Raw genomic sequence first — 24,764 nt, 5'->3', positions numbered from 1 at the left:
AGATACATGCTAGAAAAGAACAGGAATTAGAAACATGACAAATAGCAAGGAAACTTAGCGATTTGTTGAGTAGAGAAAGAAACAGAAAGTTATAATCTTGCAAAGAAGAGAAATAAAATAATAAAGAATAGCATAGCCTTAGAAGGATTTAGAAAGATTTGAGAAAAATAGAAGACTACTAAGTAGTACGCCTGAGAATAAAGAGAGAAAGCAAGCAGAAATTTAGAAGCAGTACAGCGAAAATGGGGATAGCAAAGTAAGAGCATAGTTAGATTTGGTTTACTTACTAAGCATTTATAACTCACCCTGTTGCTTTCCTTATTTTTGCAGGTATTAGATTGTAGTGGTCGGGAGACGTCAAGCTGGCGAGAGGATTGCACACACTGTCTCATTGAAGAATTTAATGTGGATTTATTTATGTGAGAAATAGTCATTGTGTAATAGTATGTTATAACTGGATTAAGGATAAAAAATTTAGACGAACACTTTTTTTTTAAGCTAGCAATTCTCTGGATTCTCTCTATAAGATACTCAGTGAATACTTGCCTAGTAAGACATTACATGAAACCAACCAATCAATTCCACAAACTGAAAAAATTGCAGGGAAGTATTCAAGTCCATGACTCAAATTGCGACAATTCTCATTAAAAGGAGATTATTTCGGACTTGCAACAAAGAGAATCAAAATCGTATACATTGGGATAGATCAACGTCACCAGAAAATATCACATGTCGAAGATGTAACGTAGATTACATGATAGTATGTATGAAATATAATTTTTAGTAAGTTCCTTATATGATTTATTACATATGTAAAAATTTAAATGCTTTTTAATTTATTCTGAAAATAGAAGTTAAAACTCAATGAATTGTCTACACATGTTTGACAAATATCAATCTAAATATATTATAATATAAATTAACAAAATCTATAAATAAGCATTCCTATCACACATTGAAAAAAACTTTCATTCTATTACAAACCAAATTAAATCCCATGCCGAACGATAACATTCATTTGGAGCATGGTTGCCGAACCATTATTCACTATCCAACCAATATATTATAATATCATCATGAAGTTTCTGACTTGAATACTTAACAAAATATTTATTACGCTTTTTTTTGGATCTTGTGCAAATGGTTTGCTGCCATTTCATATCCTCTTATCCAAAAAGTTATTAATGTTTTTTCAATTGACGTGTTTACTTATTACTAGACATCTATCCATTTTCCCAAAGCACCTTTTGTATTCTCAAAAAAAAAACAAATAATTAAAAATTTTAAATAAATAATTTACATAATATTAAAGTGATACCAAGACAAATTCAGAGAAATCATTAACCAGATGTTAAGATAAAATTAATAATTGTACCTCTATGATTATTAATATCAATTGTAGACATATGTTATTAAATCACTCATGTAAGTTGAGAAGACTACCTGAATATTATATGGTCTAATTGTACAATCGATATTATTTTTGCAGACATGTCTTTGATATTCGATGTCATATTTTAATGCATATACATTTTTACCACCTTTTCCAATCTATTCTTATTATCCTTTCTATTAAACTTGTGCCAATAAGATTTTATTCTTCTTAAACAACCATCTTTATTTATTATAACATCTTTATTCATATTCCATATGTTTCTTTTGTATTCCTAATTAAAAAAAAACAAATCAAAATATGTTATGATGTGAATCAACAAAATTTTAATTAAAAAAACTAAGATACTCAATAAAACATAAACAATTAAACAAGACCAATGCCAAACCGTATAAATATTTTATAACCATATTGCCAAACTACAATTAACTACTTAATTAATATATTATCTCATCATCATGACATCTCTGACTTGGATATTTAACAAAATATTTATTATCGCTTCCTTTAAAACTGTGCCAATAAGATATCATTATTATTTAATTACCATGTTTATTTATTGTTGATCGGTGCATTGTACTATTATGTGATATTTTTAATGTGACATTATCATTAAAAATCAGAATATTAGAATTTGGGTTTAATTATGGGTTAATGTACTTACTTTTTGATTGATGTGTTCGATATTTTGATGATGTTTGGTATTCTGATACTTAATATCGTTCTTAATATACTGTTTTTATTAAAGTGTTGATCAAATAAATGATACTGTCTATGTAGATATTTATACGATATTAATGGAATTCATAAAAACAGATATTTATTTTGATGAAACGTTAATTCCCACTGGTTTAAAAAAATTCGTACTAATCAAATGTATCAAATGCTTAATGTACCTATATAGAAATTTAGATGAATGCGGACCGTTTATATTTAAATTTGATTAATACTTAACATTAAATGATTAATACAACCATCATTAATTTACAAAACTATTAAAAACAGATTCAGATAACAACACTGACTCTCATAAAAAATTCGCTACCCACACGCAAACTATATAAACCAGAGATACCATATCGACAATATAATTTCCATATACTTGCATTCAAAAAGCAGCACCAAAACATCATGATTCCTTACAAAAGAACTAAAAAAAACCCCACAGATCTATTTCAATTACCATCAGAAATTCTACAACGAATTATTGTAAAAGCAATTGACAAAGACGACACCGGTTTTCAAGCAATACGGTTAACGTAAGTTTTACTAAAACCATCGTATTTCATTAATCTATTGATTTCATTATTTTCTTGGTCATACAGAAAATGCTATTTATACAAAACGGTTAAACATACAACTAATAACAATAGGATAGTGGTTTGTTCAGCAAGAGTCTTATAACGATAATGGTTAACCATACAAATGGTTATGCCGAACCATGTGCATCTTTAGTTGTTAATAGTTTTCTAATACACAAAAACCAAAATGCTTTTTAGGATCCATTTTTAACTGAATCATATTTGGCACACTTATTTATTCTTAATTCCTTAATCATACAGGTAATGGTATTGTGATTCCCAACTATGGATTTTTCTTTTTAATTATTGCGAATCTTGTGCTTCAAAACCATTATTTACTGTACAATTTACAAGTGCAAATCTCTAAACAAACAAGCAAACATAAAGCAAATATTACAAAGAAGGGACATCTCAAAACAACACAAACTGCCAACAATAACAATAGCGGGACTTTCAATTCTGAAGAAACTTGCAAAAGTAGAAAATAAACAAGCTTTGCTACTACTTGGAACACATTTGTTCTTCATCAAACATGATACACATATGGGATTACAACTGCTGATTGCAGTTTGCCAAAAATATAAAATGCAAGCAATATATCACACTGCCATTGCTCTGCTTACTGTACATGACAACAAAGGTATACAAATTCTAATGAAATTAGTAAAACTACCTAATCATTTCTACAAACTGAAATATTGCAGGGAAGAATTCAAGTCTCTGACTCCAACTGCCACAATTCTCAATAAAAGACAAATATTTGGGACTTGCAACAAGGATAATCAAAATCGTATACACTAGGACAAATCAACATCACCAGAAAATATCACATGTCATAGATGTAACATGGATTACCAAATAGTTTGTATGAAATTTAATTTTTAGTAAGTTTCTTATGTAATTTCTTGCACACATAAAAATTTAAATGCTTTTTAGTTTAATCTGAAAGTAGAAGTTAAAACTCACTCAATTATCTACGATTGATCCAAATAATTAATAACTTGTAAAGAAAAATTAATCACAAAATTACAATGATCAGTAAAACGTAAACAATATTTAATAAAAATGTTAAACACCAATGATTATGAGAATCTCAATAATCAAACACGTTCGACAAACAACAATCTAAATGCTGTTCCTATAGCATATCAAAAAAAATTTCCATTTCATTATTTATTAGATTAAATTCCAAGCCAAACCACAACATATTTTGGAAACCCACCTGTCGAACCATTGTTAACTATTTATTACGCTTTCCTTTAATGCGCTACAAACAGTTTGCTACCATTTCGTATCCCATTACCCAATAAATTGCCAACACTTTTTCAATCAATGTGTTTATCTGTTACTAGATGTCTATTAATTTTCTCAGAGCAACTTTTATATTGTTTGATACAGTACCCCAGAAATTGATTAGGTTGTCATGTTCTCAACTGCTAAACAAACAAGGCAACGATCAGAAAATAATCCCAAAAACTTTGAATAAACTGTATAGATAGACATACATTTTCAAGATCAATATGAGGATTATGGATGTGAAGGAACCATTGGAATTTTATACTATGACAAAAATTCTCGCATTAAAGATTAGTTCAAATTTATTTCATCTGTTTGTTTTCTATTTCTATTTAGATAAAACAAATCAAGATATATTCTAATGTAAAGTAACAAAATTTTAATTACAAGATTAAAATACCAGATAAAACATAAACAATATTTAATACTTTAACAGATATATAATAACAATATTAGACAAAATTGTTTATGAAAATGTTAAAAAAATTAAACATATTCAACAAACATCAATCTAAATATATTATAATCTTAATTTAAAAAAAAACTATAAATAACCATTTCTATTACAGATTTAAAAAAAATCTTTTAAAGCATTATTGATTAAACAAGATCCAAGCCGAAATATATGCATGTTTCATAACCATATTGCTGAACCAAAATTAAAAAATTAATAAACATATTATGACATCATCGTATCATCTTTTACTTGGATACTTAACAAAATATTTATTGCCCTTCCTTTAAAAATGTATAAAAAAGATTTTATTATTAGTAAATCACAATGTTTATTTATTATAATATCTCAACATCTTGCCAAATCATCATTAACTACCTAACTAATATGTTGCACACTTAACAACATATTTATTACGGTTTTCTTTAATATTGTACAGATAGTCTACTAACGTTTCGTAGTACCTTATCCAAGCAATTATTAACACTTTTTCGATCGACATGTTTATTTATTACCAGTTATCTATTCAGATTCCACCTCTTCGTATCCTATTCACCTATAAATATTACTCTGACATCAATCACCCATTTAACTTTCTTCAAACACCATACGCTTTAATTGTTCATTTCTTCTCCACAACTTAATTCGAAAATGTCTAACAAAACATCACAACCAAAAGAATCTGCAACGAATATCAGCAACGACCTTAATAACAGTAATTCTCCACCAAGGCAACCGAAAGGTATGAATGTTCCACATCTTTTGTATCCTAAATTACAAAATGTCAAACAAAACGATAATACATATTCACAGGAATATAAAAACCATAAAAAAAAAACTTTTTGATATGTCGAGAGTTCGTTTCATAATTATATTTACAGATTCATGTTACCGTTTCCATATATTTATAAAATTTGATTGTATATTGTTTCTGCAATTGGTTTAGACATTTTTCAGGGAATGCTGGAATTGAGGGAAATTTCAAAAAAGTTGACACCAATCTAGATGATTTACATACTGCTAGAGACAAATTCAGAGAAGTTATTGACTAGATGTTAGAAATTATGCAATCTGCCATGGATATTATCTATAACATAAACAAAAGAGAATATGTATTTGCACTAGAGGAATTGAACAACTATAAGAGAAATAGAAAATAAACACCATCTACATCATCTAAACCCACTTCACAATATGAAAAACCGTTGTACTTATTTCTTTTATAATAAAAGTATTATTCTCTATGTTCAACTTTATCTTGATTTTAATGTTACTCATTAATTGATTGAAAATTGTTCCTTTAATTGACGCATTACATTTACTGTTTAATGAATCTACTAAAAATTCTCCATCTTGACACGTTGGTTTTGATTTAATTCTTCCATCTTCACACATTGGATGAGTATTAGTAATAATTATATAAGTACATTACATAGGCATTCCAAAAATCTAACCATTTTAAATAAGAACGTATAAAGATGGAAGTTAGTCTCTTCATATTTTGTTTTGTAGTTCTACAATTATTAACCCAGAAATTAATTGAGTTATCATATTCTCAACTGTAAAACAAACAAAGTCTTTGAATGAACTGTGTGAACAGACGTTTGTTTTCAAACCTTGGCTGAGGATTACTGATTTTAAAGAAATATATAACTCCTATACTGTGAGAAAAAAAAAATTACCAGTCAATGTCAAACTTGAAAATGAATATAACTTACAGAAATTGTGAAAGCTCAATGTAAATTTTAAGTTTAAATAATTGATCTTGATAATATTAATTGACATTAATAATTATAAAGATACAATTATTAATTTTATCTTAACATAACTCTGTATATTTATAGAATTTATATTTACTCTGAAACTTGTATAATTTAACGATTATTATCACTTAATCTAATTACTTTATTATGTTAGAGTAAATTTGTTTACAACCTATTTTAAAAATATTAAATAAACATATTCGTGCCACACACAGACCCCATATCTAGTTATAAGTTTAGATAATAATGAGGTTTTTAATACAAGTTAAAACTATGTTTTGTAAGCGATAACATTACTGGTCTTTGGGTGGACTCTAATTTAACATAGATTAACTATCAATCAATGTTTTAAAACCCGGCCCTGCCCGGCCGCTTCAACCGGGACTTGGAAGCTTCAACGGGTTGGGTTTATACTTTTCCTATTCACCCAAAACCCTAGGATGTAGGATGATTATCGGCGATCAATTGACGGCCAAAATGTAGGGGCTTTTGAAGATAAAGTTTTGGTGAATGCAATGGTGGTGACGGAGTTGATTTCCGGTGAGTAAATCGACCGAAAATCGAACAAAACTGGCCGCAGCAACAATGAGATTTTTCCGGCGATTGGTGAGGCTAACGGGGGTAAGGTGAGGTGGGTTTTGGTTGGGAGGAAGATGGGAGTGATTTCTGGGTGATGGGGAGGGTTGCCGATGCTGGCGTTGATGAGATCTGGCCTGGAATGCCAACGTCGACATGGGTGAGATCTGGCCGAAATAGAACCTATTTCGGCCAGATCTTAGGTATATTTTAATGGGAATGGGCTCAAGGGATGATTGGGGTTGCCTTTAGGGTGTTGCCGCCGCCAATCAATGGCCGGATGATTTGCATTTGGGGTGTGTTTAATAAATTTCAAACTTATAAGGACTTACTGTAATTGTCAAGCGTGTATTTGCTGAATTTTAAAAGTTTTTGTCAACCGGTTTGACTAGCTGTCAAACCGGTTAAGCCGGTCAACCCGGGACTCGGAAACTTTGCCGGGTTTCACCCCGGGTTAGTTTTAAAACATTGCTATCAATAATGTTACTAACATATTAATGTACCCAAACCGTTATTCTAAACTTATAAACTCTTTCTATTTCACATAAAAAAGCACACAGCAAAACATTAATTTATTGAAAAAAAATCTTTCAAGAACAATTACCAAAGATATTGTGGAAGAAGAGTTGATGTATCCATGGTCTAATTCAGTGCTAAGTTATACAAAAAGACGGCTGAAAAGTTCCAGTTCATTACAATCTACATTCTACACAACATACAAATTATAAACTGCAGTAAATCAAGGTCTCCAAAATTCCATCAAAATCCCGGAACATGTTTAGTGGAGATGGGAAATACATTAGAAGAAAAGACATGTTAAGATGCAGACAGTGGGATAGGCTTTACAGCGCTTTGAATTCGTCGAAACGCTGTTCTCACTCTTTCCTTGAGGCCTTCATTTTCACTCTCAACATCTCCACTCTGTATATCAAGATGTGCCACATTCCCATCAACGCCTATCACGAGCTTTCCATTCTCTCCTAATTTCACATCTCCAAAGAGTGAGACAAGCAGTGCATGAATAACCTTTTCCACTTTCTTCCCACTTTCTTCCTCAGATTTCACAGCTTCAGATTCAATGACTACCTTGGGGAACTCTCGACTGATATTTAGAACGAGTGCCACTATAGAATCGGATACCATGTCACTTATAGGATCTGAAGTCCAATGCATTGAAAGATGCTTCTCTGAGTCTTGCTTCAGAGTTACTCGATCATGCACTCGCAATGTGGGAAACCCAGACTCCTCATCTGTTGATGACTCGACACTCTCATATATCTGTTCAAGTCGAAACTTTACCACACCTAAGGCACCAGAGTATGGGATAGTAATCCTTTGAGTAATATTTGCTGTGGATAGCTGTGAGAAGAAGTGGAGATCATCAGAAGCCATTATCTGATAAGTGAATCCTTTCTTTACAAGTATACCACTGACCGTCTCACCAACTTCTGGGGTTTTCTCGGCCAGCCTTCCAATGGTTTTGGCCATCTTTTCCGAATTAAAATACATTTCAACAGACTGACAATTCCTTGGGGTGATAATTTTGGTGTTGCAATCCGCAAACTCAGTCAGAAGCTTCATTTTGAGCCTCCCCATTTCATGCGATTCACCATGAACAAGAATTATGTTAGGAGGCATGAGTTCTTTCAAAAATGTACTTGTCTGAGCATAGTCTGCATGGGCAGAGAAGGATATGTAATGGACCTGCATGTTGAGAGGAGCGGTGAGACCATTCATAAGAGTCACTTCTTTTGGTTCACTAATTATGGATTTCGCCAATGTCCCTTCAACAACATAACCCGGTATGACACAAGCATTTTTCTTATCAGAGCACCATATGTCAAATAATTGTCGTGACAAGCCGCTCTGAAGTCCACCAGGGCTGGCCATCACCACCGCTGGGCCTACATCATTGAAGTCCTCCATGCTATTTAATGGTGAAATGTGCTTAAATTTGAAGGGGTTTGAGTTTGCAAACTGGTTGCGAATCCTCTCATTCATGGAAAGGATATATGTCTGATAAACAGCCATACACTTTTTGGCAAGTGGAGAAGCATAATATATTGGAATATTGTGGAGCTCAGGATGGTTTGACCAATATTCATCAAGGATTAGGAGAAGCTCTTGGGCACGGCCAAGGGCAAATGCTGGAATTAGAACACGACCACCATGAGAAATAGTTGTGTGAATAACATTAGTGAAGCGCTTCTCACGAATGTGCCGTGGTTGATGGAGCTGGACACCATAAGTGGATTCAATTATGCATATATCAGGAGAGAATTGTGGGAGCTCAGCAGCACGGAGATGGCGATCTTCTTCTCGAGAATAATCTCCAGTATAGAGGACTCGAACACCCGCAATGTCCACCATAAACATGGCAGCACCAAGGACATGGCCAGCAGTATAGCACCAGAACTTAATGCCACTTACCTCAACCGTTTGATGAAAGTCAAGAACCTGGGGTCAATAAAAAAAAATTATTATCACATTCATTGGTTAGATGATTAGATACAATAAAAGTATAGCAAATTATAGGTTAAAAAATTGACACCCACCATAAGTTGATTAAAAGTTGAAAACTATCAAATAAAATTATAGCAACATATCACACATTATTTTCCCACTATCCTATCTTATTATCCTATCCAATCCTATCAAAATGCATATTTGTTTTAATATTTAAAATTCTCTTCAAAATCCAATCTTATTCTATCCAACTCAATACATTAACAATTACCTTTCTCAATAAAAGTTTTAAAATTAACAAAAACAACCCTACCAACCAGCAACCACCGTCGGCACCGTAACGACGCACGATCGGCTGGATTTGGCTAGTAGTGCGCCGATCTGTCCTCAACCAAAGATCTGACCATTAACGGCTAGAGAAATTTGACCGTTAATGACGACCATATCTTGGCCGTCAACAATAATCAAAATATGGCCGTCATCAACGGCCAGATCTGTGGTCATACATATGACCGAAAAAGGCCAAATCCGTGCACGATCGGCCAGATCCAACTGGTTGTGCGTTATCTTGACAGCTTCTGGCCACCGTTCGGTGGTGGTGGCTGGCTGTCGGCAATAGTTGGGTGGGTGGGGGTGTTTTCGTAAATTTATAAACTTTATTATGGAGGTGTTCAGTTAAATTAACAAACCTAGGAGGTTAAAAAATAATCTAAATATTTTCACAAAATATTTTCAAAAAATATATCAAAAACATTCTCAAAATCATATCCTATTTTCCAAAAATCCTATTCATAATAGAATACTACTCTAAAAAACTAAACAAACAGAGCCAAAGTTCACAACAGTATAAGATTCGAGGGAAACTTTATAATAACTGAATGTAGATCGAGAGATATGGAAACCAAGTATTCAGGGAAAACAGAAGTCTGCATACCAAAGAAATTTAAAATAAAAATGTTAAACACAATGATTATGAGAATCTCAATAATCAAACAAGTTTGACAAACAACAATCTAAATGTTCCTATAACATATCAAAAAAATTTCCATTTCATTATTGATATATTAAATTCCAGCCAAACCACAACATATTTTGAAAACCGCCTGTCGAACCATTGTAACTATTATTTACGCTTTCCTTTAATGCGCTACAAACAGTTTGCTACCATTTCTATCCCATTACCAATAAATTGCCAACACTTTTTCAATCAATGTTATCTGTTACTTAGATGTCTATTAATTTTCTAGAGCAACTTTTATATTGTTGATACAGTACCCCAAAATGATTGGGTGTCATGTTCCAACTCTAAACAAACAAGGCAACGATCAGAAAATAATCCCAAAAACTTTGAATAAACTGTATAGATAGACATACTTTCAAAATCAATATGAAGATTATGGATGTGAAGGAACCATTGGAATTATACTATGACAAAAATTCTCGCATTAAAGATTAGTTCAAATTTATTTCATCTGTTTGTTTTCTATTTCTATTTAGTAAAACAAATCAAGATATATTCTGTAAAGTAACAAAATTTTAATTACAAGATAAAATACCAGATAAAACATAACAATATTTAATACTTAATAGATATATAATAACAATATTAGACAAAATTGTTTATGAAAAGTTAAAAAAATTAAACATATCAACAAACATCAATCTAAATAATTATAATCTAATTAAAAAAAAACTATAAAAACACATTTCTATTACAGATTTAAAAAAAAAAAACTTTTTAGCATTATTGATAAACAAGACCAAGCCGAATATATGCATGTTCATAACCATATTGCTGAACCAAATTAAAAAATTAATAAACTATTATGACATCATCTATCATCTTTACTTGGATCTTAACAAATATTTATTGCCCTTCCTTTAAAAATGTATCAAAAAGATTTTATTATTAGTAAATCACAATGTTTATTTATTATAAATCTCAACATCTTGCCAAACATCATTAACTACTAACTAATATGTTGCACACTAACACATATTTATTACGGTTTTCTTTAATATTGTACAGATAGTCTACTAACGTTTCGTAGTACCTATCCAAAAATTATTACACTTTTTCGATCGACAGTTTATTTATTACAGTTTCTATCAGATTCCACCTCTCTATCCATTCACCTATAAATATTACTCTGACATCAATCACCCATTTAACTTTCTTCAAATACCATACGCTTTAATTATTCATTCTTCTCCACAACTTAATTCGAAAATGTCTTAACACAACGATAATACATATTCGCCAGGATATAAAAACCATAAACAAAAAAAAAAAAAACTTTTTGATTGTCGAGAGTTCTTTCATAATTATATTTACAAATTCAGTGACCTTTCCATAATTTATAATTTGATTGTATATTGTTTCGCAATTGGTTTAGACATTTTTCAGGGAATGCTGGAATTGAGAAATTTCAAAAAAGTTGCACCAATCTAGATGATTTATATACTGCTAGAGACAAATTCAGAGAAGTTATGACAGATGTTAGAAATATGCAATCTGCCATGGATATTATCTATAACATAAACAAAAGAGAATATGATTTGCACTAGAGGAATGAACAACTATAAGAGAAATAGAAAATAAACACCATCTACATCATCTAAACCCACTTCACAATATGAAAAACCGTGTACTTATTTCTTTTATAATAAAGTATTATTCTCTATGTTCAACTTTATCTTGATTTTAATGTTACTTATAATTGATTGAAAATTTTCCTTTAATTGCGCATTACATTTACTGTTTAATGATCTACTAAAAATCTCCATCTTGACAGTTGGTTTTGATTTAATTCTTCCATCTTCACACATTGGATGAGTATTTAATAATTATATAAGTACATTACTGGCATTCCAAAAATCTAACCATTTTAAATAAGAAGTATAAAGATGGAAGTTAGTCTCTCATATTTTGTTTTGTAGTTCTACAATTATTAACCAGAAATTAATTGATCATATTCTCAATGAAAAAAAACAAAGTCTTGAATGAACTGTGTGACAGATGTTGTTTTCAAACTTGGCTGAGGATTACTGATTTAAAGAAATATATAACTCCTATACTGTGAGAAAAAAAAAATTACCAGTCAATGTCAAACTTGAAAATGAATAACTTACAGAAATTGGAAAGCTCAATAAATTTTAAGTTTAAATAATTGATCTGATAATATAATTGACATTAATAATTATAAAGATACAATTATTAATTTTACTTAACATAACTCTGTATATATTATAGAATTTATATTTACTCTGAAACTGTATAACTTAACGAATATTATCACTTAATCTATTACTTTATTATGTTAGAGTAATTTGTTTACAACCTATTTTAAAAATATTAAATAAACATATTCGTACCACACAGAGCCATCTAGTTATAAGTTTGATAATATGAGGTTTTTAATACAAGTTAAAACAAGTTTTGTAGCGTACATTACGGTCTTTGGGTGGACTCTAATTAACATAGATTAACTATCAATCAATTTTTTAAAACCCGGCCTGCTCGCCGTTCAACGGGACCGGAAGCTTCAACAGGTTGGTTTATACTTTTCTATTCACCCAAAACCCTAGGATGTAGGAGATTATCGGCATCAATTGCGACGGCAAAATGTTGGGGCTTTTGAAGATAAAGTTTTGGTGAATGCAATGGTGGTGCGGAGTTGATTTCCGGTGAGTAAATCGACCGAAAATCAAACAAAACTGGCGCAACAACAATGGGATTTTTCACGATCGGTGAGGCTAACGGGGGTGGGGTGAGGTGGTTTTGGTGGGAGGAAGATGGGAGTATTTCTGGTGATGGGAGGGTTGCGACGTGGCGTTGATGAGATCTGGCCTGGAATGCAACGCTAACGCGGTGAGATCCCGAAATGAACCTATTTCGGCCAGATCTTAAGTATATTTTAATGGGAATGGGCTCAAGGGATGATTGGGGTTGCTCTGGGGTTTGCCGCCGCCAATCATGGCGGCGATTGCATTTGGGGTGTGTTTAATAAATTTCAAACTTATAGGACTTACTAATTGTCAAGGGTGTATTTGTGAATTTTAAAAGGTTTTGTCACCGGTTGACTAGCGTCAAACCGTTAACCGGTCACCGGGACCCGAAACTTTGCCGGTTTCACCCCGAGTGGGTTTTAAACATTCTATCAATAATGTTACTAACATATTAATGTACCCAAACCCTTATTCTAAACTTAAAAACTCTTTCTATTTCACAAAAAAGCACAAGCAAAACATTATATTTTGAAAAAAATCTTTCAAGAACAATTACCAAAGATATTGTGGAAGAAGAGTTGATGTATCCATGTCTAATTCAGTGCTAAGTATACAAAAGAGGCTGAAAAGTTCCGTCATTACAATCTACCTTACACAACATACAAATATAAACTGCAGTAAATCAAGGTTCCAAAATTCCATCAAAATCCGGAACATGTTTAGTGGAGATGGGAAATACATTAGAAGAAAAAGACATGTTAAGATGCGACAGTGGGATAGGCTTTACAGCGCTTTGAATTCGTCGAAACGCTGTTCTCACTCTTTCCTTGAGGCCTTCATTTTCACTTAACATCTCCACTTCTGTATATCAAGATGTGCCACATTCCATCAAATAATATTAAAGTGATACCAACACAAATTTAGAGAAATAATTAACCAGATGTTAAGATAAAATTAATAATTGTACCTCTATGATTATTAATATCAATTGTAGACATATGTTATTAAATCACTCATGCAAGTTGAGAAGACTACCTGAATATTATATGGTCTAATTGTACAATCAATATTATTTTTGCAGCATGTCTTTGATATTCGATGTCATATTTTAATGCATATACATTTTTACCACCTTTTCCAATCTATTCTTATTATCCTTTCTATTAAACTTGTGCCAATAGGATTTTATTCTTCTTAAACAACCATGTTTATTTGTTATAACATCTTTATTCATATTCCATATGTTTCTTTTGTATTCCTAATTAAACAAAACAAATCAAATCAAAATATGTTTTGATGTGAATCAACAAAATTTTAATTAAAAAACTAAGATGCTCAATAAAACATAAACAATTAAACAAGACCAATGCCAAACCGTATAAATATTTTATAACCATATTGCCGAACTACAATTAACTACTTCATTAATATATTATCACATCATCATGACATCTCTGACTTGGATATTTAACAAAATATTTATTATCGTTTCCTTTAAAACTGTGCCAATAAGATATCATTATTATTAAATCACCATGTTTATTTATTGTTGATTGGTGCATTGTACTATTATGTGATATTTTTAATGTGACATTATTATTAAAAATCAGAATATTAGAATTTGGGTTTAATTATGGGTTAATGTACTTACTTTTTGATTGATGTGTTCGATATTTTGATGATGTTTGGTATTCTGATATTTAATGTCATTCTTAATGTACTATTTTTATTAAAGTGTTGATAAAATAAATGATACTGTTTATGTAGATATTTATACGATATTAATGGAATTCATAAAAGCAGATATTTATTTTGATGAAACGTTAACTGTTTCCCACTGCTTTAAAAAAATTCGTACTAATCAAATGTATCAAATGCTTAATGTACCTATATAGAAATTCAGATGAATTCTGACCTTTTACATTTAAATTTGATTAATACTTAACATTAAATGATTAATACAACCATCATTAATTTACAAAACTATTAAAAACAGATTCAGATAACAACACTGACTCTCATTAATAATTAACATAACATTATCTAAGAAGTTGAAATACAACAAAAAAATTCGCTACCCACACGCGAACTATATAAACCATAGATACCATATCAACAATATAATTTCCATATACTTGCATTCAAAAAGCAGCACCAAAAGATCATGATTCCTTACAAAAGAACTAAAAATAACCCCACAGATCTATTTCAATTACCATCAGAAATTCGACAACGAATCATTGTAAAAGCAATTGACAAAGACGACACCGCTTTACAAGCAATACGGTTAATGTAAGTTTTACTAAAACCATCGTATTTCATTAATTTATTGATTTCATTATTTTCTTGGTCATACTGAAAATGATATTTATACAAAACGGTTAAACATACAACTAATAACAATAGGATAGTGGTTTGTTCGGCAAGAGTCTTATAACGATAATGATTAACCATACAAATGGTTATGCCGAACCATGTGTATCTTTAGTTGTTAATAGTTTTCTAATACACAAAAACCAAAATGTGTTTTAGGATCCATTTTTAACTGAATCATATTTGGCACACTTATTTATTCTTAATTCCTTAATCATACAGGTAATGGTATCGTGATTCCCAACTATGGATTTTTCTTTTTAATTATTGCGAATCTTGTGCTTCAAAACCATTATTTACTGTACAATTTACAAGTGCAAATCTCTGAACAAACAAGCAAACATAAAGCAGATATTACCAAGAAGGAACATCTCAAAACAACACAAACTGCCAACAATAACAATAGCGGGACTTTCAATTCTAAAGACACTTGCAGAAGTAGAAAATAAACAAGCTTTGCTACTGTTTGGAACACATTTGTTCTTCATCAAACATGATACACATATGGGATTACAACTACTGATTGCAGTTTGCCAAATATATAAAATGCAAGCAATATATCACATTGCCATTGCTCTGCTTACTGTACATGAAAACAAAGGTATACAAATTCTAATGAAATTAATAAAACTACCTAATCATTTCTACAAACTGAAATATTGCAGGGAAGAATTCAAGTCCCTGACTGCAACTGCCACAATTCTCATTAAAAGACAAATATTTGGGACTTGCAACAAGGATAATCAAAATCGTATACACTAGGACAAATCAACGTCACCAGAAAATATCACATGTCATAGATGTAACATGGATTACCAAATAGTTTGTATGAAATTTAATTTTAAGTAAGTTTCTTATGTAATTTCTTGCACACGTAAAAATTTAAATGCTTTTTAGTTTAATCTGAAAGTAGAAGTTAAAACTCACTCAATTATCTACGATTGATCCAAATAATTAATAACTTGTAAAGAAAAATTAATCACAAAATTACAATGATCAGTAAAACGTAAACAATATTTAATAAAAATGTTAAACACCAATGATTATGAGAATCTCAATAATCAAACACGTTTGACAAACAACAATCTAAATATTGTTCCTATAACATATCAAAAAAAATTTCCATTTCATTATTGATTATATTAAATTCCACGCCAAACCACAACATATTTTGGAAAACCGCCTGTCGAACCATTGTTAACTATTTATTATGCTTTCCTTTAATGCGCTACAAACAGTTTGCTACCATTTCATATCCCATTACCCAATAAATTGCCAACATTTTTTCAATCAATGTGTTTATCTGTTACTAGATGTCTATTAATTTTCTTAGAGCAACTTTTATATTGTTTGATACAGTACCCCATAAATTGATTGGGTTGTCATGTTCTCAACTACTAAACAAACAAGGCAACGATCAGAAAATAATCCCAAAAACTTTGAATAAACTGTATAGATAGACATACGTTTTCAAAATCAATATGAAGATTATGGATGTGAAGGAACCATTGGAATTTTATACTATGACAAAAATTCTCGCATTAAAGATTAGTTCAAATTTATTTCATCTGTTTGTTTTCTATTTCTATTTAGATAAAACAAATCAAGATATATTCTGTAAAGTAACAAAATTTTAATTACAAGACTAAAATACCAGATAAAACATAAACAATATTTAATACTTTAATAGATATATAATAACAATATTAGACAAAATTGTTTATGAAAATGTTAAAAAAAATTAAACATATTCAACAAACATCAATCTAAATATATTATAATCTTAATTTAAAAAAAACTATAAATAACCATTTCTATTACAGATTTAAAAAAAAAAAAAACTTTTATAGCATTATTGATTAAACAAGACCCAAGCCGAACTATATGCATGTTTCATAACCATATTGCTGAACCACAATTAAAAAATTAATAAACATATTATGACATCATCATATCATCTTTTACTTGGATGCTTAACAAAATATTTATTGCCCTTCCTTTAAAAATGTATCAAAAAGATTTTATTATTAGTAAATCACAATGTTTATTTATTATAATATCTCAACATCTTGCCAAACCATCATTAACTATCTAACTAATATGTTGCACACTTAACAACATATTTATTACGGTTTTCTTTAATATTGTACAGATAGTCTACTAACGTTTCGTATTACCTTATCCAAATAATTATTAACACTTTTTCGATCGACACGTTTATTTATTACAGTTGTCTATTCAGATTCCACCTCTCCGTATCCTATTCACCTATAAATATTACTCTGACATCAATCACCCATTTAACTTTCTTCAAATACCATACGCTTTAATTATTCATTTCTTCTCCACAACTTAATTCGAAAATGTCTAACAAAACGATAATACATATTCGCAGGAATATAAAAACCATAAAACAAAAAAAAAAAAAAAAACTTTTTTGATATGTCGAGAGTTCATTTCATAATTATATTTACAAATTCATGTTACCATTTCCATATATTTATAAACTTTGATTGTATATTGTTTCTGCAATTGGTTTAGACATTTTTCAGGGAATGCTGGAATTGACGAAAATTTCAAAAAAGTTGACACCAATCTAGATGATTTATATACTGCTAGAGACAAATTCAGAGAAGTTATTGACCAGATGTTAGAAATCATGCAATCTGCCATGGATATTATCTATAACATAAACAAAAGAGAATATGCATTTGCACTAGAGGAACTGAACAACTATAAGAGAAATAGAAAATAAACACCCCCCCCCCCCCCCCCATCTACTCATCTAAACCCACTTCACAATATGAAAAACGATGTTACATTTCTTTTATAATAAAAGTATTATTCTCTATGTTAACTTTATCTGATTTTATGTCTTATTAATTGATTGAAAATTTTTCCTTAATTGACGCATTACATTTACTGTTTAATGAATCTACTAAAAATTCTCCATCTTGACACTTGGTTTTGATTATATCTTCCATCTTCACACATTGGATGAGGTATTAATAATTATATAAGTACATTAACAAGCATTCCAAAAATCTAACCATTTTAAATAAGAAGTATAAAGATGGAAGTTAGTCTCCATATTTTGTTTTGTAGTTCTACAATTATTAACCTAGAAATTAATTGAGTTATCATATTCTCAATGGTAAACAAACAAAGTCTTTGAATGAACTGTGTGAACAGATGTTTGTTTTCAAACCTTGGCTGAGGATACTGATTTTAAAGATATATGAATCCTATACTGTGAGAAAAAAAAATTACCAGTCAATGTCAAACTTGAAAATGAATTAACTTACAGAAATTGCGAAAGCTCAATATAAATTTTAAGTTTAAATATTGATCTTGATAAATTATTGACATAATAATATAAAGATACAATTATAATTTTATCTTAACATAACTCTGTATATATATAGAATTTATATTACTCTGAAACTGTATAATTTAACGAATATTATCACTTAATCTAATTACTTTATTATGTTAGAGTAAATTTGTTACAACCTATTTTAAAAATATTAAATAAACATATCGTACCATGCACAGAGTCCAGTCAGTTATAGTTTAGATAATAATGAGGTTTTTAATACAAGTTAAAACAATGTTTTGTAAGCGGTAACATTACCGGTCTTTGGGTGGACTCTAATTTAACATAGATTAACTATCAATAAATTTTTAAAACCCGGCCTGCTCGACCGTTCAACCGGGACCGGAAGCTTCAACAGGTCGGGTTATACTTTTCCTATTCACCCAAAACCTAGATTTAGGAGGATTATCGGCAATCAATTGGCGACTGGAATGTTGGGCTTTTGAAGATAAAGTTTTGGTGAATGCAATGGTGGTGACGGAGTTGATTTCCGGTGAGTAATCGCCAAAAAATCAAACAAAACTGGTCGCAACAACATGGGATTTTTCCAACGATCGGTGAGGCTAACGGGGTGGGGGAGGTGGGTTTTGGTCGAGAGGAACATGGGAGTAATTTCTGAGTGATGGGGGGGTTGCCGACGTGGCGTTGATGAGATCTGGCCTGGAATGTCAACGCTAACGCGGTGAGATCAACGAAATCGAACTATTTCGGCCAGATCTTAAGTAATATTAATGGGAATGGGCTCAAGGGATGATTGGGGTTGCATCTGGGGTGTGCCGCCGCCAATCAGTGGCGGACGATTTGCATTTGGGGTGTGTTTAATAAATTCAAACTTATAGGGACTTACATAATTGTCAAGGGTGTATTTGTGAATTTTAAAAGGTTTTGTCATCCGGTTTGACTAGCGGTCAAACCAGTTAAACCGGTCAGCCGGGACCCGAAAATTTGCCGGGTTTCACCCGAGTGGGTTTAAAACATTACTATCAATAATGTTACTAACATTTAATGTACCCAAACCCTTATTCTAAACTTATAAACTCTTTCTATTTCACATAAAAAAAGCACACAAGCAAAACATTAATTTATTGAAAAAAATCTTTCAAGAACAATTACCAAAGATATTGGGGAGAAGAGTTGATGTATCCATGGTCTATTCAGTGCTAAGTTATACAAAAAGGACGGCTGAAAAGTTCCAGTTCATTACAATCTACATTCTACACAACATACAAATTATAAACTGCAGTAAATCAAGGTCTCCAAATTCCATCAAAATCCCCGGACATGTTTAGTGGAGATGGGAAATACATTAGAAGAAAAGACATGTTAAGATGCAGACAGTGGGATAGGCTTACAGCGCTTTGAATCGTCGAAAAGCTGTTCTCACTCTTTCCTTGAGGCTTCATTTCACTCTCAACATCTCACTGTATATCCAGATGTGCCACATTCCCATCAACGCCTATCACGAGCTTTCCATTCTCTCAATTTCACATCTCCAAAGAGTGAGACAAGCAGTGCATGAATAACCTTTTCCACTTTCTTCCCACTTTCTTCCTCAGATTTCACCGCTTCAGATTCAATGACTACCTTAGGATCTCTCGACTGATATTTAGAACGAGTGCCACAATAGAATCTGATACCATGTACACTAGAGATCTGAAGTCCAATGCAGTGAAAGGTGCTTCTCGAGTCTTGCTTCAGAGTTACACGATCATGCACTCGCAATGTGGGAACCCCAGACTCCCATTGTTGATGATCGACACTCTACATATCTGTTCAAGTCGAAACTTTAACCACACCTAAGGCACCAGAGTATGGGATAGCAATCCTTTGAGTATATTGTTGGGATAGCGTGGAAGAGTGGAGATCATCAGGAGCCATTATCTGATAAGTGAATCCTTTCTTTACAAGTATATCCACTGACGTCTCACCAGCTTCTGGGTTTTCTCGGCCAGCCTTCCAATGGTTTTGGCCATCTTCCGAATTAAAATACATTTCAACAGACTGACAATTCCTTGGGTGATAATTTTGGTGTTGCAATCCGCAAACTCAGTCAGAAGCTCATTTGAGCCTCCCCATTATGCGATTCACCATGAACAAGAATTATGTTAGGAGGCATGAGTTCTTTCAAAAAATGTACTGTCTGAGCATAGTCTGCAGCGGAGCAGAGAAGGATATGTAATGGACTGCATGTTGAGAGGAGCGGTGAGACCATTCATAAGAGTCACTTCTTTTGGTTCACTATTATGGATTTCGCCAATGTCTTCAACAACTAACCCGGTATGACACAAGCATTTCTTATCAGAGCACATATGTCAAATAATTGGCGTGACAAGCCGCCTGAAGTACACCAGGGTGGCCATCACCACCGCTGGGCCTACATCATTGAAGTCCTCCATGCTATTTAATGGTGAATGTGCTTAAATTTGAAGGGGTTTGAGTTTGCAAACTGGTTGCGAATCTCTCATTCATGGAAAGGATATATGTCTGATAAACAGCATACACTTTTTGGCAAGTGGAGAAGCATAATATTTGGTATTGTGGAGCTCAGGATGGTGTTGACCAATATTCATCAGGATTAGGAGAAGCTCTTGGCACGGCCAAGGGCAAATGCTGGAATTAGAACACGACCACCATGAGAAATAGTGTGAAAAACATAGTGAAGCGCTTCTCACGAATGTGCCGTGGTTGATGGAGCTGGACACCATAAGTGGATTCAATATGCATATATCAGGAGAGAATTGTGGGAGCTCAGCAGCACGGAGATGGCGATTTTTCTCGAGAATAATTCCAGTATAGAGGACTCGAACACCCGCAATGCACCATAAACATGGCAGCACCAAGGACATGGCCAGCAGTATAGCACCAGAACTTAATGCCACTTACCTCAACCGTTTGATGAAAGTCAAGAACCTGGGGTCAATAAAAAAAAATTATTATCACATTCATTGGTTAGAGGATTAGATACAAAAAGTATAGCAAATTATAGGTTACAAAAATTGACACCCACCATAGTTGATTAAAAGTTGAAAACTATCAAATAAAATATAGCAACATATCACACATTATTTCCCACTATCCTATCTTATTATCCTATCCAATCCTATCAAAATGCATATTTGTTTAATATTTTAAATTCTCTTTAAATCCAATCTTATTCTATCCAACTCAATACATTAACAATTACCTTTCTCAATAAAAGTTTTAAAATTAACAAAACAACCTACCAACCAGCAACCACCGTCGGCACCGTAACGACGCACGATCGGCTGGATTTGGCTAGTAGTGCGCCGATCTGTCCTCAACCAAGATCTGACCATTAACGGCTAGAGAAATTTGAGCGTTATGACGACCATATCTTGGCCGTCAACAATAATCAAAATATGGCCGTCATCAACGGCCAGATCTGTGGTCATACATATGACAGAAAAAGGCCAATCGTGCACGATCGGCCAGATCCAACTGGTTGTGCGTATCTTGACAGCTTCTGGCCACGTCCGGTGTGGGTGGCGGGCTGTCGGCAATAGTTGGGTGGTGTGGGGGTGTTTTCGTAAATTTATAAACTTTATTATGGAGGTGTTCAGTTAAATTAACAACCTAGGAGGTTAAAAAATAATCTAAATATTTTCACAAAATATTTTCAAAAAATATATCAAAAACATTCTCAAAATCATATCCTATTTTCCAAAAATCCTATTCTAATAGATACTACTCTAAAAAACTAAACAAACGAGCCAAAGTTCACAACCGTATAAGATTCGAGGGGAAATATAATAACTGGAATGTAGATCGAGGATATGGAAACCAAGTATTCAGGGAAAACAGAAGTCTGCATACCAAAGAAATTTAAACATGCAGCACATGATGAACTCACCTCAATTTTATCCTGGAGCGATAATGTCTTGCTCATCAAACAACAGTCTTCAACTGAAACTTTGCTCACTTTCACATATCTGTCAAAAGCAGCTTGTATATAGCCTTTGTTGCATGAGTCATAAACACTCTGCCTTTGAATGTTGGTCATAAAAAATTCAAATGTATAGCTTAACCCTGAAGAAAAATATGAATAATTTTGTATTAATACAGTAAGAATGCAAAAAACCTTCTCCAGAAAATAAGGTAGGGATGCAGCATGATCCAGATGATAGCTGCAAGCAGAGGAATATAGAGTCATCAGGAGTACATGACGATGTAAATTGAGAGACAAAAAAAGAGCTACGACAATTTTTATCACCTAAGATGATAGTGAACCCCAAAATCTTACAGCTTAAGCTAAAAAGAAAGGTCAATTTTTATTAATTAAAAGCTCTACTAATTTCTCAAATGAAGTAAGAACTGCCGAATAAGATAAATCAAATATACATGAAAGGGGAATATGAAAGGAAAAATGATGTTGGCTAAAGTTAGAATTTTGTAAACCAATTGAACTAAACCAATGGTTAAAGCATAGATCCATTATTGGATCGAATTAGCAGATTACCAATGAAGGGAAGAAGAAAAAACAAGAGCCGACAATTCCCATTCCACCTTTATTTTACTCAGAATCTGCTGTCAAATATTGAGAGCATATAAGCATATGCAAAACCATAAACACTAAGCCAGTTCAACAGGAGACCTACTAAACTTTGCCTAACTTAAATCATAAACACTTAAAACAATTTTATAAACCCTAATTTCAACCCTAAGCAAAAGTTAACTGCCCAAAAATATTATTCTTGAAATTCTTTTTTCATGACATCCAGTACATATTCATAGATTTAATTGGTGTCAACAATCAACATTGATTATGGAAATTAACATAAGAAAAAAGAAAACAAATATGTAAAGAAGTACATACTGAGTGATAAGAAGGACGTCTATTGTTGAAGGATCAATCTCATCAAAGTAAGGCAAAGCAGCCATGCCCGAGTAAGCAGGATGAATTCCACGTCGAACTCATCCATGCCAAGTTAAAAACAGGAAAAATTACTTACATCACATAAGAATAAAATTCATAAAAACAGATGGAAACACTTCAAATCTAAAGCCTGACATACCAAAATACTTTTCCCCTTGTAGGACATGTACACACAGGACCGACCACTTCATTGCCGGCTCCTAAAGGGGTTATAGTAGTTGATCCCTTCTCTATTGAGGGACCATCCAGCCTTTTAAGGGAGGTAATTGTCCCATTGAAGCCATTCTTTAATTTGAGAAATGCTCAAGCCACACTGCAAGTTACATTCAAAAAATTGTTTTTAGCACCAATCAAGAAACCAACTACAAAAAATTGAAATGCAGTCCAACAACCTTACCAGAAACGACAAGACATTAACATCATATTCATAACATGCAACCTCATACTGTAGCATTACCTAATGTGAGCATTCTGCTTTTTTTACTAACAAATAATCAATAAATTAATGTCTAAAGGGAAACCATACAAATAATCAATAAAGCATTCTGCCGCTTTCAGCCTTAGGTGCCGCGTCTCACGCCTTGCGTTTCATGTGAAGCGTTAAAACGAGGTCCGTAACACCAAAATGCAATTAAAAAAAAAAAGTCTTTCACCCCTCAACAACAGAAAAGACACATCTTTCAAAACTAGACCTATAAATACCAAATACCCACTTCCCATTTCACAAATTATATAAATAATGTCCATGAAAATTGTAGCGGAACCAAATTGAGTTCTTGAAATATTTGACAAATTATACAAAACCCTCACCCCATATCACACAAAAAATGAAACCCAGTAAAAAAAGAACAAAGAAAAGAGTAAGGAAGAAAGGAGTAACTTACCGTGCTCAAAGGTTTTTGATAAAACGGTGCAGAGAGGGTACAAACAAGAATTTAAAGTTTTCAATCACTTTCGTTTCCCCGCCTATCTCGCAGTTGAGTTAGGGCATCTCCAACCCTGCGTCATTTTGGTGTAAAAACACCAAAATGACGCAAATTTGAAGTCCAACCCAGTGCTATTTGCTGCGCCAAATTGATGTGGAGCTACAAGGGCACGCCACATTTGGTGCACTACAGTAGGCTCTACAGCGAATTGGCGTGG

The 24,764-nt window shown here is 32.3% G+C and overlaps 1 protein-coding gene and 1 pseudogene across 1 annotated transcript; both read right to left on the bottom strand.

The window, feature by feature from the left end:
- Positions 1-7,415: 7,415 nt before the first annotated feature.
- Positions 7,416-9,246, bottom strand: LOC116104926 (cleavage and polyadenylation specificity factor subunit 3-I-like; the record flags this gene model as incomplete). Its single annotated transcript, XM_031391351.1, has 1 exon — positions 7,416-9,246. A coding segment is annotated over one exon (1,647 nt), but the record flags the coding sequence as incomplete, so codon positions are not given.
- Positions 9,247-13,660: 4,414 nt separating this feature from the next.
- Positions 13,661-23,834, bottom strand: LOC116104925 (annotated as a pseudogene).
- Between the last annotated feature and the right edge of the window lie 930 nt (positions 23,835-24,764).

The sequence above is a fragment of the Pistacia vera genome, unplaced genomic scaffold (assembly GCF_008641045.1).
Source record: "Pistacia vera cultivar Batoury unplaced genomic scaffold, PisVer_v2 Contig489, whole genome shotgun sequence".
In the NCBI taxonomy this organism is placed as follows: Eukaryota; Viridiplantae; Streptophyta; class Magnoliopsida; order Sapindales; family Anacardiaceae; genus Pistacia; species Pistacia vera.
Note: the sequence above shows the minus strand (reverse complement) of the source record. Positions and strands in the feature narration are given on the sequence as shown.